Below are 20,358 nucleotides of genomic sequence, written 5' to 3'. Positions count from 1 at the left end.
CGTCATCGCACAGTTTGTCATGTCACAGTCATACCAATACTCATTTGTCGTAAAGAAAGATCATCGTACATTACACTGTTTTATTATTATTTATTATTAATTAGTTATTAGTTATTAGTTATTAGTTATTAGTTATTAGTTATTAGTTATTAGTTATTAGTTATTAGTTATTAGTTATTAAAAGTATTATTAAAATGTTGAATACGAGCAATTACAAGATCACAAAACAATTATTTTTACAAATAAATGTTCACCGTACAATGCATATAATGGAATTCTACGAGGCTGAACGAATGCGATTCCCATTCGATCTGTCCCTTTGTAGCAAAGACTGACTATCCGGACGGAAGCATGGGCTGGTATCAGGTACAATAATTCCAAGAATCCGATAAAGGCAGGCACGATCGCCAAGCTAATACGCAACAAAAAACCCATTCTTAGTTCAAAACGCATATTACGCATATTTTTTGTATCTACCTTCAAACGATTTGTGTCAAAAGTTGACAGCAAACGGACAATTACTTCGTGAGTTATAACATTTTGTGTGAAGCTTTTGTGTTTTGAAAATCACGGAAAAAAATTTTAGGTGGTGATAAAATAAAGTCCAAGCTAAAATTCGGTTAGATAAAGTGTTTTCGGACACGACCTTACCAAAATCAACCTTTAAGTATTAGTATGTGAAGTTAAACATGGTGAAATGAGCACTTAAGACGGTGAACACAGAGGGCGCCCCCGAAAAAAGGTGATTTGACCCGACGAAAATATAAAACAATATTAAAAAAAAAAACTACGAAAAACAACCGTAAAGTGCAGTTGATCAGATTTCAATGGAATATTTTGCTCATATCGTTCACGAATATTTTTATATGAGAAAGCTCTATACAAAAAGGCTGGCTCGCACGCACACATTTGACCAAAAACAACAAGTTGTTGAGTCAGAAAATCTGTGAAAACAGTGACCATAATACACGGATTGGGCTACGAATTGTTTCCTCACCCACCGTATAATGCAGACCTGGCTCTTGGGAACTAATTTTCTGTGCTCCTGGATATTAATAGGATGCTCGCTGTGAGGAAATTTTCGTCGAATGAAGAGGTGGACGCCGAAACTAAAGACAATTTTGAGGCAAATAACAAATCGCACTTCAAAAATTTTATCGAAAAGTTGAAAATCGCTATAATTGGTGTATCACTCTTAAATCGATATTTGTTGAATAGAAAAAAAATATCCAAAAAACTATGGTAAGCCAAACAATTATTAGTGCACCTGTTATACATAATTGTACTAATTACATTTTAAGCTTTGAGGCTCTTGCCATCGTGTGAACATTTTGAACTATCCATCCTAAACAAAGCTATCTACTAAAGTAACAGCATTAGTAGAAAGTTGTTATGAGGTTTTTTATTGGTGCCCTAGAGGGGTGGTATCCACTAAATAAGCTTTGAATGTTTTTTAAATATGTTAAATAATATTTTCGATTCGCAGACCAGTTAAACAAATTTGAAAATAAATAAAAATATTTTTTTGTGTTTAACAATTTTTTTTTGGTTATTTAAAATTTAGTTCTGGTGATTAACGTTGTTTAAACTTCTCACACTTATTATTGACCACCTGCCATATCTTGGACCATTGTGGTAACAATTCTTCATTCATTATTATTATGCCCAAACACAATGCAACATTTTCAAGTGTTTCAACAGTCTCTATTTATCCTCAGGCGCGTAGCACACCAATGGAAAAGCAAAACTACAGTATGCTAATTAGCACCAGCCAACCACAAGAATAACAAAACAACACCATATTTACAAACCCTATTCTGCATGTAAGTAGGCTACGATCATTGAAAATGTAATCGATAGCTATCCGTTTGTCATCGGCAGAGGAGGTCCTTGAGACCATAAATACCTACCACCACTTCAAGGCCACTTCCGGCGGCGCTTTAGGATATATTCGCTCCCTGCACACCAAAACCCACAGTAGGTGCCTGAAAAAGGGTTGACAACAGGCAATCTAATTGACAAAACTGAACCGCAACTGGAAAAAAACATACACACGTAAAGCGTCACATCCGGGGGTCGCTTTGAGCACCGCAGTCTTATCAGGGGCGATTAAAATGTGTGAACAAAAAAGTTAATAACGAGACCCTTCAAACCGCTTGCCGAGATACCTACCCGATCGGCATGTATGGCAGTTAAAAATGGGAAATTAATGTACACTGTAAAACCCAGGTAATCGATCCAGCTACTTGAGGTAATACCATATTTTGAGATCCCTCGGCGGTGTAAGGGACACGACCGTTCCAGTGCATGTTGTGGTGGTGATCTTGCACGATTGTTTGCATCGAGGAAGTAGCTTCACGCTTCGAAGGATGTTTTTTGCTAGTTCATAAAATTCGAATGACATAGGGTTGAGCATGAAGACCCTGCGGGGCGCGTAAATAGCCACTCGAGTTTGTTTTGCAGAATCAATTGCGGGCCTCTATTTGCTGGTCCGTTTTTTTGTTTTCTTCACTCCTTTTTATCTCCTGCTGGAAGCCACCGCATGAGGGACCGTAAAAGAGCTCCTTCTTCGAAAAAATACACCCAAATCTAATGAAAAACTGCTGAAGGATGCGCCCGCTGTCGGGTGGTTTTGTTGTTCCATCAATCTGGTTCCTACTTCTGGGTACGAAGCTTCACCAAAGCATCGTAATCCGTTACGGCCAATACACAGCTGTACAGATGCGGAAAGGTACCACGCGCACGCACGCACGCCGGTACGAGTGTTGCCCCCTGCGCTGACATAAGTGGCGATTGTTTGACGACTTATGACAACGTATTTATCCAACGGCCAGTGAGCCAGCGTACAGCTGAGGGAAAGGGATGAACCGTAGTTGCTAGGGGTTACCAAACTTGACGGTTGATTGACGCCCGGGTGCCTCTCAAGTGAGGCAATTGCAGCAGCCCGTTGTGCTGCAGTGGTCCAGCAGCGCAGCCAAAGTCCAGAAGATACGTCGATACGCAAACAAAAACGCCAACTCCTTCTATTGAAATGGTTGGAATTTACAAAGATTTTCTGCTATTTTCTGAACACTTCAGCAACCAACAAAAAAAGGAAAATTGAAAGCAAAGCTGCAGATAATTATACGAAAATTTCTTCGCGCAGTATACAAAAAAAAACATATCGCCTGCAGCTGATTTTTACGCAAGAAATACCACAGCCCAGAAGCAATCCGCAAGACATTGTGTTGAAATTCTTTCATTTTTATAACCTCATTAAAAACTTGAAACAAAAGAAAATGTTTCCAACATCGTAACCCTTTTCTGAAGCAGAAGGCGACGATCGTTTCTTGATTAACTTTTCACGCGGAATAACGATGCAAACCGCGAAATGAAAATTATTTTACTCAACTTCATCAATAAGAGCGTTTCGAGATTTTTTTTTGTTTTTTTTTTCTTTCCTTCAGATTTTCTTTTTTTAACAAGCATAAAATTTGCTATTTCTCTTTATTGCTGGAGAAACTATGAAAATCCGTTCGGTACCCACATTATTTCATCATTCCAAGAACGTCCACTTGCATCACTTGTTATCTTTAAATCAAGCACTACGTTTTGATTCAATAACTGATTTTGTAACCATTTAAGTGACATGAAATTGAATAACGTGAGCATTTTTATCTTTCCTTGAATAATCAGCAATTCTTCCTTATCTTGTGCCTAAATGGTCCTATGCCAAAAATCTGCTAAAATGGTAAATCTTACGTCTTCCCCATACGAAGAAAATTAATTAAAAGTAAGAAATCCACCCACAGCTCCCTTCACCCAACAAAGTCAGGAAGCCAACATTAACATTTCATCGCCTTAGAAAAGGGCCCTCTTTCGTGTGAAAATGACGATGAATAGAGTTGGGAGGCGGAGGCTAGCTTCCCGCCTCAATATTGACACTCGATGAATATTTATAGACGTTTGACACATTTGACAAGCTTGCGCAGCGGTTGCTGCGGTTTGAATGCGCAAACTTAATCGCAAACCATTTCCTACGCAACACCACCACCACTACCCATCAAAAGGAACCCGGAGGATAGCCTTCCCAAATGCAAACTTCTTAATGCAACAAAGGAGGGAAATCATTCGTATGCAGTGATGAAGAAAAAAGGACATCGAAGGAATGATACGTCAGAAAATAAAAGCTGATCCCGTCCATGTCACACGATCCCGGGGCGCCCGTTTGCTTTCATCACGGCAGTCAAAAAATCTTTCCAGCTCCACACAGTTCTGGGACGTTTTTCTTTTGTAAATTAATGAAAATTTATACAATATTGCTAGAAACATGACACTTCTTCCCATTCCATGCAACGTTTTCTTTGGTTTTTGGGGTTTTTGGGTTCTCAAATCGAAACCGCAGCTAGATTTGCATAACTTTTCAATTATTATCTCAAACAATATTTGCTTTTGCAGTGCTGTTTTTTTTCTCTCTTCTACATATACATTTTGCCCTTCGGCCGTTTTAATTTCAAATTATTGAATGGGATAATTAAAATAGACAGTCGCCTTATAGGTTATGCAAATGATTTCCATTCACTTTTCTTGTGAATTAAATGATTAAATCTTCAATATCCTATTGAAAGTTGGCAAAAGGTGGGTGTACCATAAGGATGATCATAATGAGTGGAATACATTTAGAAAAATCATTCAACAATAAGAATGCCCTCAGAAGAATGAAATGAAATGAACCATTATTATATCAACATTGGATGAGGCATTTATTTATTTTTTATTTATATTAAAAAAAACTCTAGTTATCGAAAATAGTCATCTGATGATGCAAATTCTACCTTGAGTTCTCATTCACCCATTGATTAGAAACCAATCATTTACTTTATTTGTTAATTTACTAAGAAGCAGCAGTACGACCGCACCGTTTCTACTTATAGTGCTTTAAAAAATAGTACCCGTAACCTCCCATTTGTACCGTAACGCCGCGCATTTTTAACATTCACCCAACAACACTGGACTGTATGTACTGTGAGTTGCATTGTTGAGCCTTTTTTTCGTTTCGTTCGTTTGAAGAAAATATTAACAGTCCTCTCGGAAACGCGCAATATCAAGGGGATGAAATTTCAGCATTTCCAACGACGCTTCGTTTAAGCGACATTCCACACTTCAGCTTAGTGCTAACGATGTGTACTTCAACATTTATCACCTTCATAATAGCCCTATCGTCTCGATCTGAAGGGCTCACTTCAATTCCCCCCCCCCCTCCTCCCCCTTCAATTTCCGTCCCACCACTATGCCTTCTGTAAGTGATACTATCTGAAATGCTCTTATCACTGCCAAGACGTGGCGTTTGTGCAGCGAAACCAACATGCGCGTAACACTACATGCGCGAAGGAATGCACCAGCAGCAACGGGATACGAAACGAACCGAAAAGGACTCGTTTGAGCATTGTGTCGCTGCGGAACAGTATCTTGACTTTACACTACCTCCAACACGCACACTTCCCCCGATGCCGCTGCGTTGGTACCATTTATGTTGGTGCAAAATAAAATGACACTCTCATCGCAGCACTTGACGATTTTACTTTACTTTACTTTTTTTCAGAACATTGCGTATCGCGTGCCCGTATCGTATCGTTGAGCTTTATTAAAAAATTACAATGGCACCACCATCGGGGGAAGTCCGACGGAACAGGTCAGAAGAAAAAGGAAGCCCGGGAAATCATTCACACCATCTTGAGCGAAAGGTGTCAAGCATTTTGGAATTGGAATTGAAAGTAAGTAGACGGTTGCGAGCAAAGAAGCTAGGAACATGATCCTGCACCAAAGATGGTTCCATGGAGTAGAAAGTGGTTGCATCGTATGATAGTACATTTAAAGAAATGTGTACAGTGTTCAGTTGAAGCACTACTTCCCGAAATATATCAATGAGATCGAGCCATTGGGCACGTTTCAGACAACGTTATTAAATTGTTATATGCATTTGTTAAACTATTATTTTGTTTCTCGTTAGATCTTTTACTTTGCTGAATCGAAGCAAAAGTTGTGTTTAAAAATTGAAATTTTCTTCACAAAGATACATTTACATTTACTTCTTTCATACATCAGCAACACTGGAAAAAGATGCGTACTTAAAAAAAAATACAGACGGTTCTCGACTTACCCAGTCCATGAGTATTCGACAGTTCATGTGTACAATTTCTTCAAAAAATAGTCAAATGCATTTTTTTTAATTGTTTCAAGGTTGGTAAAATCAGAACTATCTACACGAATTGTATTAAATAAACAATTAAGTGCATGCAAGTCCTATATTGAATATTAATTGTAATTTTTTGGTTGAAAAGGGATATTTGACTTATACGGGCATTCGAGTTATACAGATGCTTTAGAAACGCATAAACAGCGCGTGAACAGACTAGATATTAAAAAATAGATTAGATTAGATTAGTAAAAAAATATTAATCGTTTGAAAAATGTTATAAATATAATAAACACAAATCACAATTTCTTAAAATAAGTTTCTTAAATAATTTGAATGTGAATTTTCGTCAAATTACTTGGGAGCAATATCCGATGAATCTTAAAAATAATTCCAGATCGTTACATACAAAATGAACTAAATAAATATATGTGATTGCACTCCTCTTTTACTCGATATAATATTACGTTACTATTTTTTTTACTTTTCAGATTGCTTTCATTTGTGTTTTGAATTTTTTGGGTTAAATCTGCGTCTGGAACAAACGAGGTCAAGATTTTACGTTTTCTTCTGAAGTTTTATACCCATACCCACACGAAGCGATTCTTTGCGTTCTTAAATATTTGGAAATGACACAACAAACTCCCACCATACCCTGGCAATGCAATGACCCGCTTTGAACACAAACGATAGCGACAACTAGAGCAAGCAAAATGTACGACTTATCTGCTGACAAGACCAGGAGGCCATCGCCTGATGATGATACTCTTCAACGCTACCATAGTAACCTGCCGTTGGCCAGCTACAACACGCAAAACCCATCGTCTCCGTTGCGTACGTGTGCGCCAAGGTGGAAGATAAGGCGCAAACATAAACAACAACCAAAAAAAAAAAACAGCGGGATCATCGTGGCGCGAAGAATGGCAGCTCTCCCTCAAGGATTGGCGCCATATTTATTTGTTCAAACGTCAACCATCGTCGCTGACGCCGTCGTCGTCGTTGTCGTCTTTTACAGGTTTCGGTATTCTTTTTGCGTTTTTCTTCCCACCCAGTATCATCCTTTCTTGGCTTTGCTAAAACAAAACAACAAAAAAATGGCTCTGTATAAACACATTCATACATATTGGCAACGAACGTAGCGCGATAAAAATGCAAAACCATTCTCATCAGCATTCAGGACGGAATGGTGTTTTCGTGAGCGGAATATCTTGTTTTGCGCGCTACCAAAAGATGGTTTGCGATATGAAAGAAAGAAAATGCTTGAGTCCAACAATCCGTTTACTTGTTCTTCTTTCCTTCGCTGATTAGTAAATAGTGTAGACAAGTTTTGCATTTGCAAGGCTACAATTTCTCTCGATGTTATGGCCAACTTTGTAAAAAATAGTTCAATTTATGGAGATTGTTTTAGTAAACCTGATCCAAAGAAAGAAGACCACCACTCTAAAACAACCATAAAAAAGTATATTAAAGAGTATATAAAATAACCAAAACAATCAAAAAATTACAAAATTACAAATATTACCAACACTAAGTGGTACACTGGAGAGATATGGAAAGAAATCAAACATCAACAAAGTATCAACAAAGAAAAACATGATTTAAATCAAAATATAAATTACTCTTTTGTAAAAATTATACATATTCATACATTTTCCAATGTCTGAGCATATCGCCGAAAAAAATAGAAAAAAAAGATAATAAAAATTGTGTTGAATGATTATTCATAAAAAAAAATATCAAATCTTCCTTCATTTGTGTTTTTAACTACTACTACTTTAACTAATTTAATACTACTTTAGCTAACTTACTTTAATAACAGTTGAAAACGTCTTAAATGCGCTCAAAGCAAATAAAATATAACAAACATCAAACTGTCCCAATGGCTCCAAACACTAGCTCCAACAAGAACTCATCACCGCGTTGATCGCCCCGGCCATTACGATTTACTATCCCGTTGATAGCTTAGTACAAATAGTCTCCGGTGTGTAAATATGAATACGGTACATCTTTTTGTTTACCATACGAGTATTGAAGAATTTGTTATTGAAATGTTAAAAGTCTACTAGAAACACATTTCATTACCTCTTGCTTACTATTTAATAAAAAAATAAATTTAAATTTTAACTGTCTTTTTTAATCTGCTACAAGTGTTCGATTTTTTTTCAATATCATGTCAAATTGTAATTATTGTTTTACGCGATCATTCCGACCCTATGAAGGGCTTCGAGAATTATTTAGTAACACTCAGCCGCATAGTCAGTCCTTGCTACAGCATCAGTGATCCATACAGTGCTTGAACCCACGAAAGACATGTTGTTAAATCACGTGAATTGACGACTGCACCACGGGACCGTCCTTAAATTACCATGAGATTTATAACATGCTTTTTCCTTAATTTTTTCTACTTATTCACAATTCACTCAAGTGATTGATTACCTATCTAATTAACTATTGTAAGCTTGAATCGATTCCATATCAGTTTGCGCTTAAGTCAAAACATAGCAATTTTCTACATCAAGAAATCAAATTAATTTTTTAAGTTAAAAATCATTTGTTTTAGTTTAATCACTGTTACAACGATTGAAATTAAAGTGACGAGCTATATCACTTATAGACTTATTATATGGATGAACCTAACATCACTTTCATTTGCGCTTTGTCTGTCGCATTACGTTTAACAATTTAATCTCTGGCAAATGCAGCGAAAGTACGGTTTCATATTTACGCACGTTAAATGGTCAATGTTTACCCCAGTACCCCTCACTACTGATATCCAAAGGGTCATTTTTCTTTTTCTTCCTTACTATTGACATCTGCACCATTCTTCAAAACAGGCGTGGCTACGTCTTGCTTTTCTTCTCTTTCTTCTTTTAGGTTAGGTATGCGGCTTACCTGATTTTTCTTCGCAACGCCACCATCGTGCCACTGCACATGCGCCATTCTTTCGGCAGCCAACGAGCGAATGCACTGCTTCTTGTGCCAGCACTGCACTTCTTTGGCCGCACCACTACGAACACAGTCGGAAGTCAGAATCGATTTATCGATGAAATCGACGTGTACTGTGTGCGCTAGCGTAAGGGGCAACGCTTCTCACATCCCTACCGAAACACACCGAAACCCACAGCAAGCGTCTCCTTCCCCTTCTTTCAACGTATGGTGGCGGGAATTCGGCGCCCTTGTTTTCCACCCTTAAACCATTCATCAGCTGGGAGAGTGTGATGAGAGTGGACAGAACGTGCGTTTTTTTCTCCAACACATACACACACAGACACACACATACACGTGCGCAGAGTGAAAAAGCATGGACGGGGTGGTAGCATACGCGTTGCCAAAGGGACCAGTTTACTGACGGATGCACAGCCACCGTTCGAAGCGGTCGCACATGCGTTTTGTCGTTCGCACCGTTCAGACGTGTCTGCGCCCGCGGAAGTGACAGCAGTGTACGAACAGTGACCCACGAAAACATCGCCACCAGAATACATCGATCCGGCACGCGCCGTACGCATCATCCAAAGCTCGGGATACGGTGTTTGATTTCGTGTATGTTGAAAAATATTGTACGAAATCGATCGGAAAATGGTGAACACCGTGCTATGAAAGATATGCCCAACCCAAGATTGTGTGTTTCAATATTTCATATTTCGAATCGTTTCTTTGTGCGTGCGTGAGAAAAGTGTACGTGCAAATTTTATGTGCAACTCCGTGTCGAAGCTTCCGAACAGCCCAAACGCAAACCTCAATGACCATATCGTAGGTAGCTAGTGAAAATTTGAGGCACCCGAAAACGACTTCCGATCTGAAGTGAGCAAACACACACGTGACCAACTGCAAACATGCTGGAGTTTTACCATAATCTCAACATTAACACCGGTCTGCCTCCTGCGGCACCAAATGCCGACACTAATTTAAAGGATAATAATAGCATGCTGGACGGTAACGAACGGGCAGGTAAGTGGCACAGACAGCCGACTGCGAGGGAATGGGAAAGGGTGGACTGAACCGTGATTGAATCGTGTTTTCGTGGTGCATGCTCCGTATGTTACAATGTCAGTGGTCATCATGCATTTTGCCAAAAGACTAAGTATTTGGTCAAGATTGCTATTACATGAACATCCGATGTTCAAGCTTTACCGTGCATGTCTCGTGCAATAGTAAAAATATAACAAAAAGAAAGATGAAAATGATTAATGAGAATCTTCTTTCTCTTCACTATTGATAAAGCGTCCGTTTGCGGTCTAGGATTTGTCAAGCCCTTTTGAAAAACTGCTTCGTGAACTACGTGGTGATTCTTGTATGTTGTTCAATTCTGATGGGAAAGAATACACGTTCGACGATGCACAAGGCATTTAGGCTACAGTATAGTATTTTGTTTTTAAATTCATACTTTAATAATGAAAAAAAATTCAAAAATTTAAGAGTGGTAATGCACCATATGTGCCTTTTTTTAATAATAGGATCATTTAACAGCCAGCCGGCAGGAAACATTTAAAGTATAACATTAAAGCAAATAAAGCAAATTTATACAAATATCTTAACCTTTTTCTATATAATCATGGGATTAAATCTTATTAAATTTAGTTGTAATATTTGTCTTATATATTTTTTAAAAAAATAATTACGTACTTACTAAAGCTGAGCAAAAAGTGTACTGAGGAGACAGTATAAATAAACAATATCCCAGTACAGGGAACAGGGATGAAGGAAAACGCTTTAAATATTTACTCAATTTTAATTAATTTATTTATTTGCGTTTTCAATATTTTTTGGAGTATCTTTGCATAGTTAGTTTCAATGCATTTTTTTAAGTAAGTGCAGACATACCTTATTTAATTGGTTCCATCTATTGTGAGCGTTATGAGAATTCGGGTTGTTTTAGGCGCTGAATTTGTACTCGAAATGCAATTGATTCCACTATTTATACATTGCAGTGTAGATAAATTATTGACAAAAACAAACCTTTCTCACTAATCTTATTTTTATTTAGCGCAACAACCATTGTCGATCTTGACCTTCCTTTGCGACTAATAGCCTTCGCTGTCAGTGACTTATGTATTACCCATAGCAGGATAGTCAATCCTACGTATGTGGAGACATATTACATACGGGGCTTGAACCCATGACGGGCAGCAAACCAATAATATTTACGAAATATACATGATATTTTAAATACACCTTGTGTAGGATTTTTTCACCACCAAACCAAAAAACATCTTCAAAATGCACATTGCATACCCTCAGGGGTGGTTAACAGTGCTGAACGAAGGGAACAGGAAAGGTATTGCAAATGTTTTGTTCGATTCACTTGTACGTCATACAGCTTTGAACAAATAAGCAATACATTTTGACTTTTGTCGGATGCTTTAGCCCATTAAAATAGAGATAAATTTAGGTAACTCTCCTTTTGTGCTATCTTCTGCAATTTTACACACCTTTCTTACTAAAAATCTTCTTTTTTACTAAAAATGGTGTAATTAGGAAAAACTCAAAATTGTTTGATTTGGTAGTTTCTTGTTGTTTAGTTTATATTCTGGTTTAAAGTCGCTCTAAAACCAAAAGCTCAAGCCTTACAGTTTAGTACTGTATTCTATAGGCATGATACAGAAGCGTACAATCAAATCACTACAGTTATAATTTAGTATTAAATAATTGAAGAAAACAGAACCGCGTTCCGGCAAATAAAGTAACACTTAGTAAAGGAAAGCCAAACTCAACGAAGCCAAAACGCCAGCACAAGAAATTGACACAAAACTCAATCGATCGATCGATAGGTTCGGAAATGTTGGCACATGGGTAAACACAAGCCCCACATGCAAAAGCCGCCCTGTGCACCTATAGCAAAGGCTAACAAGTTTTCAAACAACCAAAAAATCATATTCCCCAACAACCAACACCAATAGCCTCGTTTTACATGTTCCCGCTCATTCTTCTCCCCAGCAAAACGGGTTAGCCGGGCTTTTCCACCCCAAAAAGGTGGTTTACATCATCTTCCCGCCTTCTCGGATTGTCTTCTCCCGTACCGTCGACGGGGAAGGCGCATGCGAACAACTTCAAGCAAGCGTAACGAAAGAGAAAGAGATAATTTTCATTTGGTGAAAGTAAGATGCCTTAGCACAGCATAGACAGAAAAAAGAGAGAGAACAGAGACTACTAGCAGGAAGGATATCTTTTAATCAATTCCAAGCTCTTGGTCTACGGGACGCCATTTTTCGAGCACCCCGCTCTACAGAGTTGGTCGAGTGGTCGAGAAGGAACTCTCGTGCTCCTTTTCTTCACAGATCAGCGCCGTACAGCCGTGTGGTCGGTTCCGGTGGGAGTTGTTTGCACGGTAAAGCTCTGGTAGCAAGACATCAACCACTTTAACCTTCTCTCGGCCCTTGAGCTCAGCCGTCTAAAGCCCTCCTTTGATGATCTTCAGCCAAATTTCCTATCACGAGCACACGCCGCCACAAGGCCATTAGCAAAACCGGCCACCACCTTAACCTTACCTCGCCCGTACATCCAAGACGCAACTGAAGTAGACGCATTTCGCTCGAGTGCCTTCGGTTTCGTGCCTTGCGGAAGTGCTGCGCAGAGTGTGGGAAAAGTACGGCTCGTTGCCAATGGGAGCATTTCGGGGAAAATAATACCATTGGCCGAGAAAGTTAACACTTCAGCGAAACATTAACTTTTACGGCCAACGGCACCGGCTCGGCCTCAGCTCTCAGCTGGGAATAAAGTGCTCAACCGAACTTAACCAATCCTTACTATCCTCGAAAAGCCACAAAGCTAAGTCCGATCGGACATCCTGAATGGATGGATGGATTGTGATTCCGGCCTCTTAGCTTCCCCCCCCCACCCCCTCAACTCAACCCCAAAAATGCCCCGAAAAGCGGAAACCCGGTGGGCGATACGGAAAACTTTATCCACCACCGGAGAGATTGGCAATGGAATGGGGCTGGAATCGTAATCGATATTCTCGGTTCGTTGGGTTAAAGTTAAGAAGCACCACTCCAAGCGCGGCTGCAGCTCAAGACGATGGTCTTTGCGCTTGGTGGGCTACTGGCAGGACGGTACGCTTTACACACTTCAATATTCGGCCAAATTTGTTCGCGTGACCGCTCAATCGAGTGGCTGCCCCGCAGCTTTTGTGGCAGTGGTAGTGGCAGTGGCAAGTGGGGCAGACTAAAAATATCGCCGGGCTTTATCGGTTCCTGTGTAAAATGAGCCTTTCGAAGGTGCTTAAAGCGCTGTATACGATTGTTGGTTCAAAGGTGGCTTTAATACTCATGTCTACGCGTGTAAATTTGGAAAGGTGTCGACAGAGATTGATGGAATTCCCTTAAGTCCTAAAAGGAAACTATGACACTATCTTAAATTAAACAGATTAAACAGATCAAATGTGAAATCAATACAATTTGCTTCAATAATTGTCCAATGCAGTATAAATTGCTTTTTTGCTAATAAATTAAATCAATTGTATTATCGCCGAAAACCGCGAAATTTGACATACGCTGATATTCAAGCTACTTCAAGCGGATTCCAGGGGAACGTATAAACCGCGTATCTCGGGAACAGACTGTACATGGATTATTTTTCAAATATATTTTACTTTTAGCCAAATATGCTTACCTAACCATCGCTGGATCTACTCTATGCTGCATATGGCTTAAGAAATTTATGCTCTTCAATTGTTTATTTATTGCTTTGTATCAGCACTTTTATAATTTTTGTTAGATGTTTTCAATTGTATCCTTTCATTAAATTAATAATTATTCGTACCTTAACCCTTAACAATTACCACGTGAATATTACATAAAGTTTCACACTAACAAGTAATAATGTAGAAATCAATCACAGCATAGAAAATTGTGTTTGTAATATCAAAAGTTACCAAAAAAATGTTTTTTTGCATTACAAAATGTTTTTCTCCTTTTTTAGGCTAATCATTAAACATATTACAGGTGCAAAGAGATAAACAATTACAGGAATTTTATCATCATACAACACCCCTCGCGGGAATCAAAACATATGATCGTGATATTGATTAGTCAAATACAATCGCACACACACATACAAACAAAAACACTTGTTACAAAAACTAGACAGAAAAGATAGCCAAGTAGAGTAGGAAATACCGCGCTTCCACCTTATCGTACTATATCGTACGCCTGCCTTCCTTCCTTTTGTAGCGTTGTGTGCCTGTTGTGGTATGATTTATGCATGATTTATTGTTATTGTACATTCGTGTCCTGCAGTTTTTTGCCCTCTGTCCCCTGCTTTCTCTCGGCAAACAGAGCGCCAACCATACACCGACCAATTTGCGGAACATATCAATTCACGCGCAGGGAGCGTCCGAACAACCACGTTTGCCAACAGCTGATAAGCGTGGAGCACAATATTGCAGCTTATGCGCGTACAACCTTCCACCTTGTTTGCATATTCGCCGTCGGTAAATAATGTTCACGATGGAATGTTACGAACAACCTCGTGACACGTACATTTGGTCTAAAAATTGTACATTAATTGTATAAAATTTTTTCATCATTTTATTACGATTTTTGAACCTTTTGATAACAAATCAATTAAGCAATTTGGCTGTATGACCGTTCGAAATAAAACATAAAGGAATAAATAATATTAGGAGTTTGAAATTGATCGTAAAGAGCCATTCTCGAATAAGTATCCATCAGAGGAAATCTTTTCTTCACTGTTTTGCCACGTAATTTTAATGGCTTTCTTGCTTTGCAACAAACGTCCTTTTCTTGCGTTTTAGTAATATTTTATTACACCATTCAAAATTGATCACTTTTACCCCACACAAGCACCCACACGTTCCATTCATTTGTGGGCCTTTGCTTGCTTTAACGCTTTTTTGAAATAACAGAAAAACCGTTCCTCCCATCTTGGCCGTCCACCATTTGAGGTGAAAAATTACCGCACACTCATAATTTACAAGCTGTTGATAAATGACTGATCGTCAAGCCCCATATAAATGCTCCAAAACACACACACACACGCAGAGGGAGCTACCAAGCAATGAAATCAGGATGTACAGGACGATACAGCGGCTGTAAATGCAAAAGGACAAAGAGAGAAATGTACATTAAAAAGCGGAAAAAATAAAACAGAAACCCAAACATTCGTTGATATTTGTCATTCCGAAGCAAAAGTTTTCTGATTGAGCATAAGGTCGGAGGTCATTCGAATGATGGCTCCCCACGTCCTGACATCCCCCCCCCCCCCCTTCACCCCTGGTGGACCACCCCAACCAGCAGACTGGTTGCCGCACTAAAACGTGACCAATTTATTGCCGTTTGGATATGGCTGCACTTCAGCCCCCCGTATACGCTGGGCTTCGGGTATGGCTATTACTATTTGTTTATGCACTTGAGCGTATTCCCTCGCTTTTCTTTCGCAATGGCTCCAACATTATAATGTTCCTTTCCAGTCCAACAACTGGCCAACTATTTATGCTCATGTCATGTTGATGTATTTTAGGGGCACTAAAGTTAAACTGTTGTTAAAGCAAAGCTGTCATCTGTAATCGATTAACGCACAGATTAACATGCATGTGGTTCTGTATTTAAAGAACATATCATGTTTATGGTTGTTTCAGCAATTTATAATCCATAATTCAATTTTTTATAGATACATTTAAACGGTACAACTATTTTGAATCTTTAGAACAAAAAGTAATGCGCTATTGTTTCCATATTAAAATTACAATCACTCATAGGATAATTATTTCATGATTGTATCAGATTTTATCATATATTTTTCTACAGTTGGCATCCTCTAAGCCAAAGAAGTGCACAGAAACATGATTAAAATATTTAAAATTAACATTTTAAATGGTGACAACAATAAATTCCACCGTATACTTTACAACAGTGATTCCGTTTGAATTTTACAAGTATTTTATAGTAACTAAGCTATAGCTTTTCATGAAGAACAACCTCATGCAGCATGGCTTCAAAGGGGTCTTCTATAAATTACGTAACGGTCGTTTCAATGAAGCTAGGATACGGTGTTAAGCTCAGGTTAAGCTATTTAGCTATTATTACATATTAATCAGGATATGACTTATCGTACACCAAAAGAAAGGAAACCCCAACTATTTAGACCATAAAACGTGTTAAAATAATGAATTAAATGCATTCCCTTGTTTGAATCCAACAATGCATCCAATGCATTCCAACATTATTTGCACCGTAAAGAATGCGGGAAATCACAAGCAAATGCATTTAATTCATTATATGAATATGTTTTACAGTCTTAATATTCGGGAAATTGAATATTCTTTATTTTGGTGTACGATAAGCCTGATATTCTGATTAATATTTAATTAAAAATATATTATATATTAAAGTAGCAAAAAAACCCCGAAATTTCACGTTCACTTTCACGCAAGGTCAAAATCAATCTTTACAAATAAAAAAAGGTGGATTCCAACTTGTTACTTGATGGTTAAAAATATCATCATAAATTTGAAATCTACACGAAAATCCAAGGTAATTTTATTAATCAAAAGAATTGATTAAACAATGGCGCATATCTGTCAAAAAAGTCTTAATTAAAGTCTACGAATGTTCACAAAATTGTATGATATGAGCTCATTTCGGGGCTGACCCACCAGCTTGGGGCGACATCGAAAGTACAGAAATGCAACAGCCTGTTATGTGCTGGTCTTATGCGTTCACATCCGCTCCGAAAATGACACCACGGCTGCAAGTTTCCATAACGCTTCCGCCGTTCATGCACCCAACACCTATCAACCGCCGCAGCCGACGGGATTTCTAACCTGGAGGCAACCAAGGGTGGAAAAGGTCAACAGAGGAAAGCTAAGCTGGGCCTGATACTATTTCAGGCAATTATTTTTGCGAGGAAATCATTCAAATGTGCATGCAAGTGGGAAACGTTTTTTAAGTGATAATACACTACAAACATATTTCAATGCACCAAACACACCTTTTCATTGCACAATTGTAAAGCTTCGATGGTTAACACTTCTCCAATACGAATCTTCTGTTTTGCAGATATCGTCGGTACAATCAAGAGCGAAAAGACGCAGGAAATATGTGAAGGATGTGGACAGAAGATTAAGGATCGCTACTTCATGAAGCTCTCCCCGGACCAGTTCTGGCACGAGCAGTGCCTTCTCTGCTGTATATGCCGCATACAGCTCAGCCAAACGTGCTACACCAAAAACACCAAGGTCTATTGCAAGGATGATTATTATAGGTAAGTTTTCACGTAAAAAAGACAGTTCAGAACAGTTTGTATAGGAACACGCTACGTATGGATGGTGTTTGTAGAACAAAAAGTCCCGCCAAAACGTTTGCCCCGAACGCCATGTTTCACACCCCACAAAATCCTACATACACATTGGGCTATCAATGATAGAAATCAACGGTGCTCGTTGTCAGCTTTTGCTCAATCAACAGCAAACAGTCCCTCTTCGCTTGTACCGGCTGTTCGGATCACGAGAAATCCAGTAGAACCCGTTTTTTCATCGGCAAACTTCAGACAGACAGACGAATTCGTGGGCTTTTGTCACCTTGCCTGGGTGGTCCATGCCCAACGGGTGTCCCACGAGCGCCCTAGCAATTCCATCCGGTGGCACTGGTTTCTCGGTCGGCGACGAGGTCGTTAGTGTGATAAAATTCCTGTCCTTTATTTCTGCATGACACAGCCCACCAACCCACTGGGTATGATGCTAGCAGCTTTCCACACGAAATTAATATGTTTGGCCTCCCTATATTTCATAGGATTTTCGGTGTGTCATCCGTGCATCAGCAGAACCAGCAGCACCACCAGCAGCATGGTCAGCAGCATGGTCAGCAGCAGCAACACCAGCGCGACTGTTACGGCTGTGGCGAACGTATCGCGCCGAGCGAGATGGTGATGCGAGCGAAACATCTCGTCTACCATCTGCACTGCTTCCTGTGCTACACCTGCAACCGGCCGCTCCAGAAAGGCGAACCGTTCTCCATCCGTGCCGGCAAGCTCATCTGTCAGCATGATCTGGAGAAAGATTTCTACGGTTCCGCGGCCGCAGCAGCGGCAGCTGCGGCTGCAGCGGCAGCGGCCGCCATGCATCACCACCACGGTGGTGCTGGAGCGGGACTGGGGCCACATCTGCCACCGGCCGCCCACCTCTACGGGGACGGCGATGACTACCTGCTCGACGACGGACTGCGAACGCGGGACGGACGACGCGGACCGAAGCGTCCGCGCACGATCCTCACCTCGGCCCAGCGCCGCCAGTTTAAGGCGTCGTTCGACGTGTCGCCCAAACCGTGCCGCAAGGTCAGGGAGGCGCTAGCAAAGGACACCGGCCTGTCGGTACGAGTCGTGCAGGTGTGGTTCCAGAACCAGCGCGCCAAGATGAAGAAGATCTCGCGCAAATCCAAAGCGAACGCCAACGGTGCGACCGACGGCGAGAAAAACCATTCGGACAAGGAGGACAAATCAATCAAGCTGGAATCGCCGAGCAGCGACCACAGCCACTATCTCGGGCTGGACAGCTCGTACAGCTCCTCCAGCCAACCGTTGAATCCAAACCTGCCCTACTCGCCCGGTAAGTGTCCCTCAAGCGTTCACAGGCTTGTTGTATGTACTAATATACTAATGATGCCTTACCATTACAGACTTTCCCGACAATTCCGATGCCAGCCTGTGCAGTTCGGACATTTCGCTCGACGAAAGCTTCGACAACGTGGACGAGGCAACGTCCGACACGATGTCGCTGCAAAACCTGGACCTACAGCCCAACCTGCATAGCAACGGAGTGATGGGGGGTGGTGGAGGAGGCCAGGGCCCCACCTGTTCCGGTCCCGGGCTGCACGGCGGTGGTCCACAGCAACTAGTCAATCACAACAACAACACGATCGGCTCGATGATGGCGTCGAACATGGCGGGCAGCATTACGCACATCGATAAGCTCTACCTGATGCAAAACTCCTACTTCAACTCGGCGCAGATCGAACAGTGACTGGGGCGGGATGGTTCTATTGCCGCATCAGCAGTTGGTAGATGAATTAGCACACCGAAACTAGTCAATCGATCGGAAGCAACATAAAAAAAAATCGGACAATTTCCAGGCTAACAATGAGAATGACTTCAAAGTCAGCTACTTGTAGACAACAGAACTGCTGCTTTCGGAACGGATTTCTTTCTTTATGAGATTGGTAGGTTTTAGTAATTTATTGTTGTTACGGAGTTTTAATTTCCCTTCCCGAAAGCTCAGTTCAAAGACAAATAGAAGCATTTCACAATGACAGTCATCGATGGCTATTAAACATCCCGCAATGAAGCTAAACTGAATCCTAACAGCGCAATTGTGAAATATGTAAAAAAAGACAAAAACAATATTTCAAAAAAAAACTGCTTGATTGTTTACTTTGTATTACTTATCGATGACGTATTTGTTTGAAAAATGTTGCAGGTAAGCTCTTAAGTGTGTAATATATATTCAAAGGCTTAGCGTGGTCATCTGGCGCTTTTGGAAAATATCTATATAGCACCTCCCCTCTCCACATACGATAGCTTTAAACGTTGTAAAAAGAATCAAAAAGTACCCAAATTAACGGTTTTCATAGGCCGATTTAAACGAATTTTCGAATCTATTATTGCGTTGTGCTACTGTGAACTAGTATCACCGATGTAATCTACACAACTCTGCATACAGTGATATGAAATACAGTTTGAGGATTTAGAGAACGAAGTAAACTAACAGTTTGCAATTTCCGATGACTTTATCATCAAATTAAATCATCCAGTTAGACCAGATAGTTCATTAAACTTATTCCACCTCTCTACAAATTTGGATGATCGAGATATTCCCGGCCACACATTTTCTTTCCTATTTTTTTTTTTTTCGTTCGTCATGTTGAACTACCAGCCCGCCTGAATGCGTGGCAGCAAATCGGTTGGCATTTCCAGACAACTTTGAGACCATGTTTTCATAATTGCATGAGCGCCGTACTTTCAAATGATCCAACAAACTCATCAGATTTAACGTTTCCTGTCAGTAGAGGATTAACACGAGTAGAGACCATGAGCGGTTACACTAATGCTCCAAACCTCCTGAAGTATCCAGCGACAAGCTTGATAGAGGAATTCTCATTCAATGAAACACTAAAAGGAAGGAGTTTTTTTTGTAAGACCGCCCTAAGCGGCTACATTTTTTTCCGTGGTTTAAA

General features: G+C 40.0%; 1 protein-coding gene across 1 annotated transcript; it reads left to right on the top strand.

Annotated features, from left to right (window-relative positions):
- Positions 1-9,182: 9,182 nt before the first annotated feature.
- On the top strand, positions 9,183-19,652 carry LOC3289904 (LIM homeobox transcription factor 1-beta). The gene is made up of 4 exons (XM_061642773.1): positions 9,183-10,123; positions 17,191-17,395; positions 17,923-18,734; positions 18,805-19,652. Exons 1-4 carry the CDS (start codon positions 10,009-10,011, stop codon positions 19,146-19,148), a joined length of 1,476 nt encoding a protein of 491 aa, XP_061498757.1. The 5' UTR covers positions 9,183-10,008; the 3' UTR covers positions 19,149-19,652.
- Positions 19,653-20,358: the final 706 nt, after the last annotated feature.

The sequence above is a fragment of the Anopheles gambiae genome, chromosome 2 (genome assembly GCF_943734735.2).
Source record: "Anopheles gambiae chromosome 2, idAnoGambNW_F1_1, whole genome shotgun sequence".
Lineage (NCBI taxonomy): Eukaryota > Metazoa > Arthropoda > Insecta > Diptera > Culicidae > Anopheles > Anopheles gambiae.
Note: the sequence above shows the minus strand (reverse complement) of the source record. Positions and strands in the feature narration are given on the sequence as shown.